The 15,766-nt window shown below is 36.7% G+C and overlaps 1 protein-coding gene across 1 annotated transcript in view; it reads right to left on the reverse strand.

Moving 5' to 3' along the window:
* The window catches only part of adgra3 (adhesion G protein-coupled receptor A3), a 68,395-nt gene that overhangs the window by 47,978 nt on the left and 4,651 nt on the right, over positions 1-15,766 (reverse strand). Inside the window, exon 2 of the mRNA XM_079810709.1 lies at positions 3,288-3,359. Within this exon, the coding sequence (XP_079666835.1) occupies positions 3,288-3,359 (72 nt within the window). The remainder of the gene's footprint in view (positions 1-3,287; positions 3,360-15,766) is intronic.

Here is a 15,766-nt window from a genome sequence, read left to right on the forward strand (position 1 = left end):
ATCACAACTGTAACGAACAACAAATTTTTTTTTGCATTCAAGCAAAACACAAGCCGAAAGTCCATCTGTTTCTTTGTTGGCTGAGATGATTCCCAGATCTTACTCAGGGGTGAACACGCACTGGAAACTAAGATGAAGGATACGCAACAAGACCTCATCATTTATGGCGAGCCGTTTTGACTTTTAATCACTCGCAGGGTATGAATTTGTGATATAAAAATTTAAATTTCACTGGTTAAAAAGCTAATTCTTGATATCAACAATTAGATTTCTACTAGTAACAATGGCTATTTTTGATATCAGGAATTACATTTCCACTAATAAAAACTATTATTCTTGAAATCTTGAATTGTTAAAATGTCAGCATAGGCTGCCATTCAAATTCAATTGTTGATATAAAGAATTTATTTCTTACTAGTTGACATTCAAATTTCACATATCAGAAATACAATTCTTACTAGAAAAAAAAACATTAGGCCTACTTTGTAATTATATCAAGAATTAGCACTTTAACTGGTGAAAACTGAGTTGTTGATATCAAAAATTCATATCCTGGGAATGAATAAAAGTCAAAACGGCTTGTCATAGTTCAATCAGCAGCACAACTGTTTTCAACATTAATATTAATAATAAAGGCTTCTTGACCAGCAAATCAACATAATAGAATGAATTCTGAAGGATCATGTGAAACTTAAGACTGGAGTAATGATGCCGAAAATTCAGCTTTTAAATCACAGGAATTAATTACATTTAAAAAAGAAAGAAAACTTGGACACTTACAGATATAACCCTGAAATAACTTTAATATTGACACGAATAAGAACATGGTAAATACACCCTCACGAGTTCCTCAAGGATGACATTGTGTTATTCTGGCCCTGAATGAAGCACGAAACTAAAGGACTACTTCCATGTTTACAGATTCAAACCCATTGAAAAGTCTTAATGAGCATGAACAAATCAATCAATACTTTCTATACAAAACAAAACATATTGTTTACCCCTTTATTCAGCAGTTCTTTGAAAGAAACCGGTTATGTGATATGCCCGTGAACATGTCTATTGGTCACTGAAAATCTGGGTCATGTATAGTCACGCAGCAGTATAAGGGAAGGTGGACACATAAACAGCAACACTAAATACGGCATTTCAATGTACAGGCTGGCTCTAAATTTAGCCGTGAGCTCCAGCATTTGACCAGCACTCCTACAGTGAGTGACATTGAATGCCTAACGGAAGTACGGAGCAGTAAACTGATGCCAAGACCAGACAATTGTGCTCCCTGAAGGCAACAGATATAATTAACTTTCACTTGACCATCCCCCTCATGACCTGCTTGAGGTCTTCAACAGCCTACCGGTGAAGGACTGCCGTCATGTAGAAGTATTAAAACGGCTTCACAACCACAAATATTTTCAACATCACAGTATCGTTATTGCGGTGTTACAGATAGTACTGGGATAAACATTTGTAGTAAACAATGATGTCTACGGAAGCGATCAACATGGCACTGCAAATAACAATTGTATCAACTACAACGTGGTGACAATAAGTGACTGTTAAAAATGTATTTGTCATTGAAGCATAAAAAAAAAAACACTGATTCAAACAGTAATGAAACAAGTGAAGTATTTATGAGTTACAAGTGAAGTCATTGAATCATTGATTCAAACCAAAAAAATACATTCATTCAGATTAAACATTAAATAGAACCTACAGAACTTCTAGTAAATTAAATGTTATTTTGTTTAGTTGTCTCATTTTGAAACAAAAAAATTGTGAATTGTGAACCAGAATCGTGTAATGATCCGTTACAAAAGTTCAACTAGATGCAATTAATAGAAATTCAAACTAGAAAACATTTTAATTTAATTGCAATTAACATGCAATTAAGTGTCTGAAAACAATACATTCATTTTTGCGCTTAAAATATATTTAGTAAGTATATTATTTCTGTAATCTTTTTAAAGGTATGCTACAGTGTACTTTTTCACAAGGGAAGGCTGGTTCTTGGATGGAATTGAATGAAATTTTCATAAATCACAATCTATTAAAATAATAGTTTTATGAAAATTCTGTCATTAATTACTCATGTCGTCCCAAACCCGTAAGACTTTCGTTCATCTTCAGAACACAAATTAAGATCTTTTGGATGAAATCTGAGAGCTTTCTGTCAACTCCATAGACAGCTACGCAACTACCACTTTGATGCTTCAAAAAGTTCATAGTGAGATCATAAAACTAATCCATATGAATTGAGCGGTTTAGCACAAATTTTCTGAAGAGACCAAGTCGTTTTATATGATGAACAGATCGAATTTAAGCTTTTATTCACATATAAACATTCATCATCTCACACATCAGTTGTGGCAAACAGAAGCTCATGCATGTTTGCTTGACATGTGAGAGCCAATGAGGCTCATTCTCGTGTTATGCAACACGTTTGAGCTTCCACAAGAACCAATGAGGTTCATTAGCTTTACCATCTCTTTATGAACTTTTCGAAGCGTCAAAAGCCACGCTTCCACCGCGGTAACTTTCCCCAGGTACTATAGGGACTTTGGGGTGGTACTTGGTGTGGTTCGACCGCAGGGACTTGGGTCTAAATGAAATTCCGGGTAAAAAAAAAAATTACCCTCAAAATGGTCCTGCTTCCGAGGTAGTACTTTTTCAAGGTTCAGGAACTTTCTGGGGTGGGACTTAGGCGCTGAACATACTGATTGGTTGAGTTCACGCAGCATTTTATTTCAACCTAAAAGTCTGTTGCGGTGCGTGCAGTAAGAGTTGTTTTGCTATTCGAATCAACAATGAAGTTTAAAAAATACGACAGATGGACCGACGATGAGGTTCAGGCTTTATTAAGTGTATTTGCAGAAGACAAAATCCAGTGGGCTCTGGAAAGTTGCGTGCAGTCCTACATCACCGGACAACTCTTCACGGTAGTTGAGACCGCGATGGAAATGCAGACAGCAATAGGTCTGGGGGGAGGGGATTCCTGGGAAAAAAAATTCCTGGAACAAATTGTTCTGGGTAATTTTGGTGGAAATGGGGCTAAAGTAGTAGTTGCGTAGCCGTCTATGGAGGGACAGAAAGCTCTCAGACTTCATCAATTTAATTTGTGTTCTGAAGATGAAAGGTCTTGCGGGTTTTGAACGACACGAGGGTGAGTAATTAATGACCGATTTTTCATTTTTGGGTGAACTATTCCATTAACAGTGTATATGCCTATCATACACACTAAAATAAACTACAATTAACATAACAAATAAAGAGAATTTTGAACTTACAGTCGTTCCAGTGATGACAAACCAATGAAAGAACCATTCAGAAGTTCCTGGATTTTATTGTTACTCAAAATCCTGTGGAGAAAACAAAAGAGGTTAATGTTAAAAAAAAAACAGGTGACCACAGATAAATAATACACAACTTGAACCTGAAGTGTAAAACTAGATCTACTGGTTATTTGCTTGCAAGTTCATGAGCAAACATCCTCAATTTATTTTTCATCAGCTGCATCCTCAAAACCTTGGACTCAATGGACACAAAGTACCTCAGAAAAAAAAAATAGCATTGTATGATATTTGCATAATATTACATTAATTCTACATGTTTTGTTTCTGAGCAAATGCTTTCTGACGAAAGTGGCCTAGCAAATACAAGGACAGGCAGCTGAGAACACAAGAGACCAGCTAAGCTCTTAATCATCAGAAAGAAGCTTCTAGCAGCTGAAGATACAGAAAGATATGGAAAGTTACCATAGCAACCAACTGGAGTGGTAATGTAACAGTTAAAAGGTATGAACTGGTAACCAAAAGTTTTAAAATTTAAACCCAAAGGACAATCACTATTGTGGGCCTAATTAAAATGTCTACCAAATGATTACACAATTACACAGTGATAGAACCTATGAATCCTATTTGATCGCTTCTGAATCAGTCCAACAGAACAGGTCTGAAACAAATCGAATGTCTTCTTGCTTCAATTTTCCACATAGATGACGGCCAATTGGCTGACACGACTATCAATGGAGCAGAGCTTTCGTGGCTGCTGAGGCACGCACCAGACAATTTGTTTTGCTATAAACTGGTGCACTGCTACACGCAGCTTACAAATGATATACAAGAAAGAAAACTGTTCCAACAGATAAATAAAGAATGAATTGCATTTAACTTGGTTTAATTTCGAAACATGAAATTACTGCAAAATTATATAAAAGTCTCTGACTTTAGAAGTAGGTTTCTAAAATGAAACCCAGCTATTATACATAAAATACACTGCTGAATCATGTTTGTTTTTGTTTTCGGGAGCCAAAACATAGGGGAATCATTTTCCGCATGTCTCCTCCATTTTGTGTCATTCGGCAATAAACAGTGATGTACATTCCAGAGGAAGCACCACAACTGTTTGTGGCTGGCTGTTTTAGGGACAGTTGCACCGGATGCGGTCGCTCATGCTCACAACCCCTTATCCACAGGTCCCGGGCAGACTGTTATTATTATGGGGTGCTTTATTACAAGCTTGGCCTATTGAGACAGCCTACATATTTTTCTGGCTTTGAGAACACAAACAGTTCCAATCCTCTCCTCACTTTAACAGCTTGTGGATTTTCAAACTCCAGATGTGCAGAGCATTAAAGTATGTCAAGCAGAGTCCTGTACGGGTCCTGTTTGGTAAACCTGCACCCACAGTACATAACAGAACACCCGACCCATTATCTGACAAAAGCAGTGATTTAATTCCACCCGACCTGTTTGACAAAGATCGCGACCTGACCCCCACCCGCATTACATCTAGACTACATCAGGTAGACAAAAATTATTTATTTTCTCATGTAACACAAGCAATCAAACCAACATTATGCATTCTGAGTTGATGCATTTAAGAAAAATAGTCACGCAGCCCAACGTGGTAATAATTAAAAGGAAAAAAAGATGAAAGTGTGCATCCCTCGTGTAAACAATACAACACTTTTGCCTACATCGTGTAAACAATCTGCCCACAGAGGCTATTTTGAACAAATGTGCTTAAATCACACTATAGGCTATACAAATGCTTAGGCGTCTCTATAAATTAAAAGAGCCTATAGCCAAATACAAGCCATTACTGTCATATAATATCAAGGATATTTTAGCGGATTCACTCTGCATTTAAATGTGGTTGTCTCACCTGGAACTCTCCAATGTGGTCGTTTGTCCTCTTAGCAGCATGAAAGATAAAACTTTTATTCAAATTATATACTGAAAGCAAAGAGCACTCCCTTAATGACTGAAGCTGTCAGTCACTTCTGTTGCAGCTAGGGCTGGGCCGATAAACAATATCATATCGAACTGCGATAAAATTTATATCGATAATGATGATAACCTCTGGACATTTTTACTCAAACTCTACACGAGAAGGAAAAAATTAGTGGAAGCGGCGACGAACGTTAAATTAAAAGTGAAACTAACCTTGAGTTATCATCTATAAAGACAACAAATTTGTCGATAAAAGGTAGCACGAATTGTTACTCATTTGAACCGCGTCACACAGACCATTTATCCGCTCCGGTCAAAGTCCAAACGGATCGGTCTCGGTCGGTCACGCGACCACTAAACAGTGCTGAGATCCAGTGAGAAGCGCATGCATTCAACGAAAAACACATTGTCTCTGTGATTTAAACTAGTTTAAAGGGGTGATGAATTGCGTTCACTCCCTTGACTTTGAAGGAAAATTCAATCACGGAAGTTTTGATCATGCAGTTTGCGATGTACTTGTAGCGTGTGTGTGTGATGCACGGTTCACACTTATATCCACCGATTGGGTGGGCCAAGTAATAAAAAAAAATAACATTCCAATCAATCAATCGGGTGGATGAGAGATGAATCATTGTGTTTGTTTGATAAAGACGTTTTGCGAGCCCTGTGGGACGAATAATTTTGTTTGCCGTTTCTCACAGGCTTTCAAAACAATTCCTTGTGTAGCCTACTCACAGGGGAGATTAAGCTCATTAAATATGCAAAACTGTTATCCAATCCTAGCTGTGGGCGTTTACTTCCGAGTCTTCCGTGCGGCACACCCATTAAAACCCAGTGTTTCTTGAGAGAGCCTTAAAACCAGGGTAGAAAATAGCCTATTACTTAATTATGATGTTTTTAAATGTAAAAACCACGTCATAAGTTGACCTCAGAAAACAGTATAACATTTTTTTTAAAAGCCAGTTCATGACCCCTTTATAGCCTGATTACACAGTCTTGACAAACAGGAGAAGCGATACAGTCAGAAGACTTTCCGATCGACAAATCTCCATAATTTACCATGGATGTACTGTTGTAACTAACTGCACCATGGTACTGTGGCAGAAATATGGGATATTCTATTCATATATAATTTAATTATATATTATTAATGTAGACATGTATTAAAAGGAGTAATGGAATATTATTTCAGTATTTTTTTGTAATTGAGCTATAGAATTTGTGCATTTTTACTAAATGTTCTTAGGCTAGGCCTATTGTTTTTCATACAAATACCATAGAAACCATGTAGAAATATTTTACCAAGGCAGTGAAGAGCTAAATATGTTTTTAACTGTGGTTATCATGATCTAAATGTATGATACTATGGAAGACCATTGGTTAAATTTTATTAAAACTATTATTTAAAACATTTTAATATGAAAAAATATATACATTTAAATTTTACCATATAAAAATGAGGTTGTTACAATTTTTATAGATGCCCATGTTTTTGTTAATGAACATAAATTTACATCTGCATCCTAACTCAAGCTACTACTACTGTCAACTCACTGTCAAATGTGCATTTCTAAGAGACAAACCATGTAATATTATTAATACTGCAGGCTGCACTGCAAACTGCGCCAAAGATGTATGCCAAAGTCAGGCAACACAAACCCGTTTCATGACTAGAAACAATATCACATTAGAACATGCAGAAACTAAGACATTAATTTTTTTCTATTAAGAAATGTATTTTAAGGAAACATAACTGGAGAAGTGTAAGGAATTCAAACGTGAAGTGTTTGTCATATTCTGACAACAAAAAGTAGCTTAAAACCACAATTAACAGTCTGGTTTCTACAACTTTCACTTAGGAGCACAAATCTACGTCTTAAGTCTAAATATTTGACATTTATCGTGATAATTATCGATATCGACTGATCTGAAAAGATTTTAATCGAAATCCTTTTTTGGCCATACCGCCCAGCCCTAGTTGCAGCACGCAAACGCTGCAAATCACATTGTAATCAGAAACCTTTGATGGTCTTCAGACTACAGAGCATGAACACAAATAAGCACAGGACGTTTACATGTATAATAATCCGTTAGTAATCAGATTGACGGCTCAATCGGACTGAAAAGCCTTCATGTAAACACCTTAATCGATCTGATTGAGTTTGATCGGATTGAAAGGGGGAGTTTATTCCATTTCTAATCCGATCAAGAAGACATGCAAACACTTGATCGGATTGAAAACCGAAACTGAAAGGACTGCGAATGTGCAATGACGTAGAAATAGTGTGACGTGCGGAACAAGCTGTTGAATAAAGTGTCATATAGAAATGAGTGTCCCGTCATTCTAAAATGATCCTTTCACTCAGCGTCTGTGAAGTGGGGCAGGACAACATCCCACAAGTCCTTGTTTCGGATTCTCATCGACAGATAACTGGTTTTGGGCGCTAGGGGATGCATTTTTACTGCACGATTAATATTAGCAGCACGGCAAAAGGTATGCTCATGGTCTCCAAATTATGACCAGAAAAGGATAAATATTAAGTCTGCTGTTTAAAACAAATAAATAACCAATGTATTCGAAAAGGTGTGTGCAAACAGTGGGAAACTCAAAAAAAAAACAAAAAAAAACATCAATTCGAATTTGAAGCTTGTGACATATAAACGCGCACATCAACCCGATCACTTTGTTTAGCGTTCATGTGAACTCTACATTCAGATTCATCAATCGGAAGGAGCTCAGTCCGATTTAAATAAAAGTTGTGCATGTAAACATAAGCAGTGGGTACCAAATTATTTAAAACAGTCTTGGCTATTAGACCCTCAGTCCGCCCGTGCCTATTGATTTGCGACCTGTACCGCAATTGACCAGGTAAATATTATTACACCCATTACATCAAATTGGTGGTTCACCACCTGTGTGCAAAACTCTGATATCAAGTGTCTCACTGCACTGAGAGGATGTATTTGCATGAAGGGAAAGTCAACATGAAATCAATAATGATACCATTTACTCTCTTAAAGGGGTCATGAATTGGGAAATCAACTTTCCCTTAAGCTTTTGATATATAAAAGGTCATCTTAATATAAGAATATCGTGTACGTTTCAGAGCTGAAAACGTCCTTGTTAGTCAAAGAAAAGCTTTTATTTGACAGCTGGTTCAGCAAACGATCAATCTGCGAATGTTCTTCCCTGTGACGTCAGAGTAGTGCTGGGCGGTATGACCAAAAATGTATATCACAGTATTTTTCAAAATTATATCGGTTTCGCAGTATATGACAGAATTTTTTTTCCCCTATGCATGACCGGGTGTTAACCATATTTTCTACTGATTGAGAGAGGAAATACTGCAGTAGATTGACTAGAATTTTTTTAAACATCTATAAACATTACATTTACATAGATAGACGGACCAGATATTCCTAACACTTTGGGAATACTTAAGGGTTACTAGTTGGTTTGTAAACTGTCTATAAACATTATCTGGATGGTTATTATAAAGTTGCAGAATACAGATGACTATAATACCTTGTTAAATAGTTAATAAACAGTACCAGTAAAACATGTGGGCAGTACCAGTAAAACATGTAAACAGTACCTGTAAAACATGTGGGTTGTCCTGATACTGTACTTCAAAATGTAACAGTGTAAAAATTGCCACACAGAATAAAGTAACTGTTCAAGATCCATTGGTAACTAATACAAATAATGTCATATTTGCATTTCTGTCACTACCGTATATATCCCGACACTAGCACATTAAGATAAGCTATGAAAAAAATCATGTTCCTCTGCCTCTTTCTGGTTAAATGTTTATAATAATTGTTAATATAGCATGCTATATTAACTCCAGGTTACCGTATTTAAGCATAGCATAAATAATAGTTAGTATAGCATGCTATGCCACTTTCATCAAAACCTATTACAAAGCTATAGCAATCTTATGTCATTCCGTCTGTTCGAAAAAAAAGTTGCACTAACTGTTCGTTACAAGCAGCATTTGCAGTCAGGCAGGTAAGTTAGCCAACATAAACATATTTTTGCTAGCCTACCTGCTGCAAACTTACACCATTTTTGTACAAGACAAATAGAGTTATTTTATCCAGTGTAATTTATCACATACCACTATCTTGTTTTTTTTCTTATCCTGCTCTTCCTTTCTCTTTTTTTCCTTTCTGGCTTCCTGAAGCATAAAATTCCGCTTCAAATCCGAAGCGATTTTGTATTTTACCGGCAGCAGAGATCGCGTGGTTGGCTGGCTGCTGTCAGCGACTACTGAGAGGGGCCCCCTTAAGGGGGATCCCGATAACAGTGTCATTGCACTTTACTGCATTGACTATCGATGGGGCGCTCACACAGTTTGTCGTTTCATTTTATTCTTAACCTGTCGTTGTCTTGGGGCCCCAGGCCAGCTCGGGGCCCCAAGCAATTGCTTGGTTTGCCTGCCTTGTCGCGACGGGCCTGTCTATTAGATCGAATAAACCCTTTTGTGGGAGACTATGAGCTTTGTAACTTTACAAAATAACATCACAACATTTTTTATTTCCATCAAGAGGTGCATCAATTTTTGGGCCAAGGTATTGGCAATACAAGAGTCCAGCACTCTGTAAAGTCTCCTCCAGCACATCCCAAAGACTTTCAATGAATTTAACATCTGGACTCGCCAATTCATGTGGGAAAATGATTCTTCATGCATCCTCCCAACCATTCTTTCACAATTTGAGCCTGATGAATCTTGACATTGTCATCCTGGAATATGGCCATGATGTCTTCCTACATTCCAGAAACAACATAATCACTGCAACAATGATCCAATCATAGGCTCTAAAGCATTTGCCTATTTAAATCCAAACAAAACCTTTTTTTTTTGGCCGGGCAGTGTATATTACGTATGATATCTAATGATATCTCTCAGATTAACTTCTCATCTGTCTGCAATTACAGTTGTGTTTGTTTACATTTTCATTCTGGACAACTTTAATTGTAGATTTTGATGCTGTCAAGACAAGAATGAAAGACAGAAAGAAAATGCATGAAAACATTCTGAAGTTTGTAGAGATAAACAACCACACGCTGCCTTGTGACTCTGATCTGTCAAGATCAATTTGAGAGCGATACTGATATTCATGAGCACAGCGATCTCCCAGCTGGGAGCGATTCCCCTCCCTCATGATTACAATGAGCCCAGGAGAATTACTGACAAACAACTCCTAGTGTGGGCCTGAGTACAAGTTTAACAGCATCTACAAGGTTACTCAGCACTGATGTTATTTTACTTGCAAAATGAAGTCAAAACACAGAACAACAACAAGTTGGTTTCTGAATGCAGCAGCACATTGTGTTTAAGGAATTAGTTCACTTCAAAATGAAAATGTCCTGATATTTTACTCACCCCCATCCCATCCAAGATGTTCATGTCTTTCTTTCTTCAGTCAAAAAGAAATTAAGTTTTTCGAGGAAAACATTCGAGGATTTTTCTCCACACCATCGACTTCCATGACAACCAGAATGTTAAAGGTCGTTGTTTTACCTTTTTTTGCTAAAGGGTATTAGCAAGGGGGTATGTTTTGTATTAGTCTTCGCAGGTGCGCTTTGTAAACAGGGGGGCGATACTTCTGCCTACGTCTAGTGACGTTTTTCGATGTGATTGCACAATCCTTGGCGCAGAGCAGCGCAAGATGAGCAATTTAGGTTAAAAAGTATATTCATTTTTAGGTCTCAACTGATGGTCTCACTAGATAAGACCCTATTCCTTGTCTGGGATCACGTAGAGCCTCTGAAGCCCTTCGAAGGGCTTTGAAACCGCATAGATTTGAATCTTCAACATTTAGGTTGTCATGGAAGTCTATGATGTGGAGAAAAATCCTGGAATGTTTAACTAAAAAAAAACAATTTATTTTCAACTAAAGAAAGAAAGGCATGAACATCTTGGATGAGATGGGGGTGAGTAAAATATCAGGAAAATTACATTTTGAAGTGAATTAATCCTTTAATAACAGAAACATTCATTTAAAAACAAGAATAATGCAAGTCCTCTTGACTTTCTGTTTTGCTTTTCTGTACATTTAGGGCTAGCCAACATACACTACAGTTCAAAAGTTTAGGGCCATTAAGATGTTGTTTTTAGTTTATTTTTTTTAAAGAAAAAAATCAGCAAGAATGCATTAAAGTGATTAAAGTAGATAGTGTACACGTGCCGAACACGTTTTCCATGCTCGTGGCCAAAGGAGTTTACTTTGAAAGGCATGGAGTGGAAAAGAAAGTTATACCTGGACCTTTAGAATGATTTCTGAAGGATCGTGTGACACTGAAAACAAGAATAATTATGCTGAAAGTTCAGCTTTGCCATCACAGGAATAAATTACATTTTAAAATAGAAAACAGTAATAAATTAAAATAAAAAACAAATCGTATTCACCCCAAAAGTTTTAATGGAAATGTACCTCAAAATTTTATATTTTTCAGCCTTTTGATATTCAAAGTAGTAGTAAAATATTTCTTTGGCATTTAAATTTTACAAAATGACGTAGGGCTGCACGATATTTGGAAAAAAATGACATTGCAATATTTTGTTTTTCTGTGATATTTCAAAATTAAAATAAATAAATCACCAGATGACTTGTATAGCTCTATTTGGAAAGAATTAATCATTCTAGAATGATTTGGATGATTTTGTAGGGGTAGTGAATCTGCATAGAAAATACTAAAGAAGTGTTAATATTTTCTTATTTCTTGGGCTTCACTTTCTTACTTTCCTTGTATAACACTGACTTTTCTGCCATGGTACGTGTGCACAATTAGACAATACATTCAGTAGTCCTTGGACACATTCGCACACACCCAGACATCCAAGAAAAAACATTAAGATACACATACACACATTTTGCGCACATACATGTTTCACTTACACCTTTATATATGACCTTTCTTCCTTAATAAATTTGAGAATGTTATAGTACTGCACTGTGTCTGTGGTTCCTTGAGCATTCTCCCAAGATCTTGCGCTGCAGCTGCTGCCACACATCACAGGGGTGGATAAGATAAATACAATACAACAAAGTGCTTTATATTTTTCAGGTAAATCTAACAGTATTCAGGTACAGAAATTTTTAAATCCAATGTAAAATACTACTGCATAGTCTTCACTGTATAAATAAAATTCTGGAAGGCGGTCTGGAAGAAGCTAGATATTTTACTTTATAAAGTTTTAAATATGGATATTTTTCTTACACAAACCCATTGATTACTGCGCATACTGGATGTTTTTCCCTTTTCACACCATTCTTTGTAAACCCTAGAAATGGCTGTGCGTGAAAATCCCAGTAATTGAGCAGATTGTGAAATACTCAGACCGGCCCGTCTGGCACCAACAACCAGGCCACACTCAAAATTGCTTAAATCACCTTTCTTTCCCATTCTGACATTCAGTTTGGAGTTCAGGAGATTGTCTTGACCAGGACCACACCCCTAAATGCATTGAAGCAACTGCCATGTGATTGGTTGATTAGATAATTGCATTAATGAGAAATTGAACAGGTGTTCATAATAATCCTTTAGGTGAGTGTATTTCAACGAATTGGAGTAAAAACATAATTTTATAATTAGATTTAATAGTTAATGTAAAAACTGTGAAGTTTAAATGTTTGCATACAATGTTATTTGAGTTTTGATTATTATATTTAAAAATTAATAGCTACTTAATTTAAGGTAATTTGGGATCTGTTGTTATATTATAGTAATGCGCAAGTAAGGGCTCCCTATAAAGTTTAAACTTTACAGCATTAGCAGATAATTTTTTTTTATCTTTAAGAAACTTTTAGTTATAATTAAATTAAAGACAAACACAAAAGCTATTTTATATTTCATTTTCTCTCCCCTGCTATTCCGAACCCGTACCGAACCGTGACTTCAAAAACCGAGGTACGTACACCATTTTGTGTACCGTTACACCCTAATAAACTATTTTTACTAAAGCATTAAATCACATGAAAGAATCCAAAGAGGGACCTCTTTCTGAACAGCAAAAACTAAACTTTATATAGCCAGCAAAATCACTTCGAATATATCATGTATTTACATTCTCTACCAATGAGATGTCTAGTTGGCAAGAATGAGGTGTAGTCCAGTCGTACAGGGTGACATTAAGTGATTGGGGTGATGACCACTCATCTGGAACTTGCATCAGTGGACAAGACGTTCTAACAATTAGCATTTAAATGAGCGTCTGGCTAGGCACCTGTAGGTCTGCCGGTGCTGGAGACAGATGGTAAAGATACAATCTTATCTTGATTTTCAGAGGTTCTACAGGATCTAGTGACCAAACAAATAACACCACTGGAAAGCAAAGAGAGCATCAAAACAGGCTTGCAGTTACATAAACTTGAAATTGATCCAAGTTCTTTTTTCTACAAAGAACAAATCTTCCTAAACAAATTAAAAACCTGGACTATGTTCAAACAGCCAGTATAATATTTGGAAATATGATCTGAAATAGGGCAAATCAACTAAAAATCAACTAATTAAACCTAAGTGCAGACAATTTATTTCTCAGTCTCACAACACAAATAATTACATTAAAGGTGAAGCGTGTAATTTGTGAGCAATCAACACATGATTTGCTTATTGAGGACTCTCTTATTTCTTTGTTACTTGACCTGTGGACGATTCACTATCATTCACTACAAGCTGCAACCATTAAAAAAATCTAAGTTAATCAAAAAACTATTAAGGAATATTTTTGAAGCTTTTCTGAAACCTATCCCACAGTGCCTTGCTACAGTCACCAGGTGTGCTTTGGGGAGGACAGCTCAGTCCAGGTGTAGCTTTCAACACTTGCCTAAGAGAAACAATCTCTAGGACTGGGCTCACATAAAAAGACAGCTGCACAAACATGATCCACTTACAACAGAAATTGCTATAAACCGATCCCAGGCACTAAGAAACAATGTCAACGTTGGGCGGGGATTTAGTAACTTTCCTAAAGCCATTTGCAGGACATTTAAGAAGTAGCATTGCATAAACAAACTCTCAAACTCCAGATACAAGCACAAGTTGCAAAGAAACGAAAGTAGTGACAGACATTTTCTTTGATATTGTGATACAAATCCAAGTGTACAGATTATCAAACAAGAAAATATGGCAGGGACTTGTGGACTCAAAAACGCAGGTAAATGAAAGGAAGGATTAAATTGTATGCATTTAGAAAACAGGGTGAATTTATTTCATTTCATTTAGACTTTAAAGTCCTCAAGAAATCAAAATCAATCTTATTTATTTTGTTAGCACACATTACAGGTCTTAAGACCTGTTCACACCAGGGCGATTTTCGCACGTTTAACGCCTCGTAGGGATGGCTCGATACCACAATTTTGGCTTCGGTACGGTACCACAATCTAATACCGAAGTACCGATATTAAATCGATACCACACAGGGTCTGAATTATGATGCGGGTATTGCGCATAATTTTACTCACTCTCGCAAGTTTTGGGTTTATGAAGCGGGAAATTACCGCAAATGTTTATTATTAAATTAATCAACAAAGATTCACATCAATCAGTCATTTGGAAACTTTCTTGTAAGTAATTTCAGCATTACTGCACGTCTCCATTCTCAAAATGAGCAAATTGCTTCTGGTTTTAAAAGACATCATACCGACACAAAAGCAATCTGCGCGCTCAAATTCAACACTTTCGCTTCCGTTGTGGGACAGCTGACGGAAATCACTGCCCACATCTTTTTAAACCTTGCCAATTTGAACATGCAAGCGATTTTCTAGCATTTCGTAATACATATGGGATGGGAGCTCTTTAAGAGAGAGTTTTCTTTGTGCTCATACCAACAACAAACACACAAGCCTAAAGAGCTCTCGCCCTCCAAATTAAGTTGTTTTTTCTCAGTCAAATACACACAAAATTATGTCAAATTTCAATCTTTAGTGAGTCGTCACAAACACAGTTGGTTATGTCTTTCGCGGATGTAAATAGTGCAATAGTATGCGTGCAAATATTATGAGGTCTAAACATCACTGGTTGAAACGAACGCTGGAGATTTCTTTATATTTAAAAGATACGATCTTATGTATGTGCGTTGATCAGTGTTAAAAGAAAAATGTCTAAATTAGATCGTTTGAATGATGCACTCACCTATCGATCTCTTAATGTCTTTCAAGTCAGGAATTCATTGACAGATGCTTGGCAAGGTTTGATGGTTCTTCAGCAGTTTTATAAGCAAAGTAATTCCAAATTTCACATCTACTCTCTTTATTAATGAGTTTTGTGCGTGTTGAGTGAGATTCAACTGCTGTAATCATCTTGTTCTGTTGCCACATTTGCCGGTTTCACGTCAGTTTGGGTAGCGCGCTGCCACCTAGCGGTGAACTTCGGAACAGCAGCATATACCGAAATGAGCAAAATCATGATATCGTACCGTTTGAAATACAGTACCGGTATACCGTGCATCCCTAACGCCTCATGACTAAACAAAGGGCGCTAATGTAAGTGTGCACACCAACCAAAATGCAAGGCATAAAAGCGT

This window comes from Gobio gobio, assembly GCF_949357685.1.
Source record: "Gobio gobio genome assembly, chromosome: 2".
NCBI lineage: Eukaryota > Metazoa > Chordata > Actinopteri > Cypriniformes > Gobionidae > Gobio > Gobio gobio.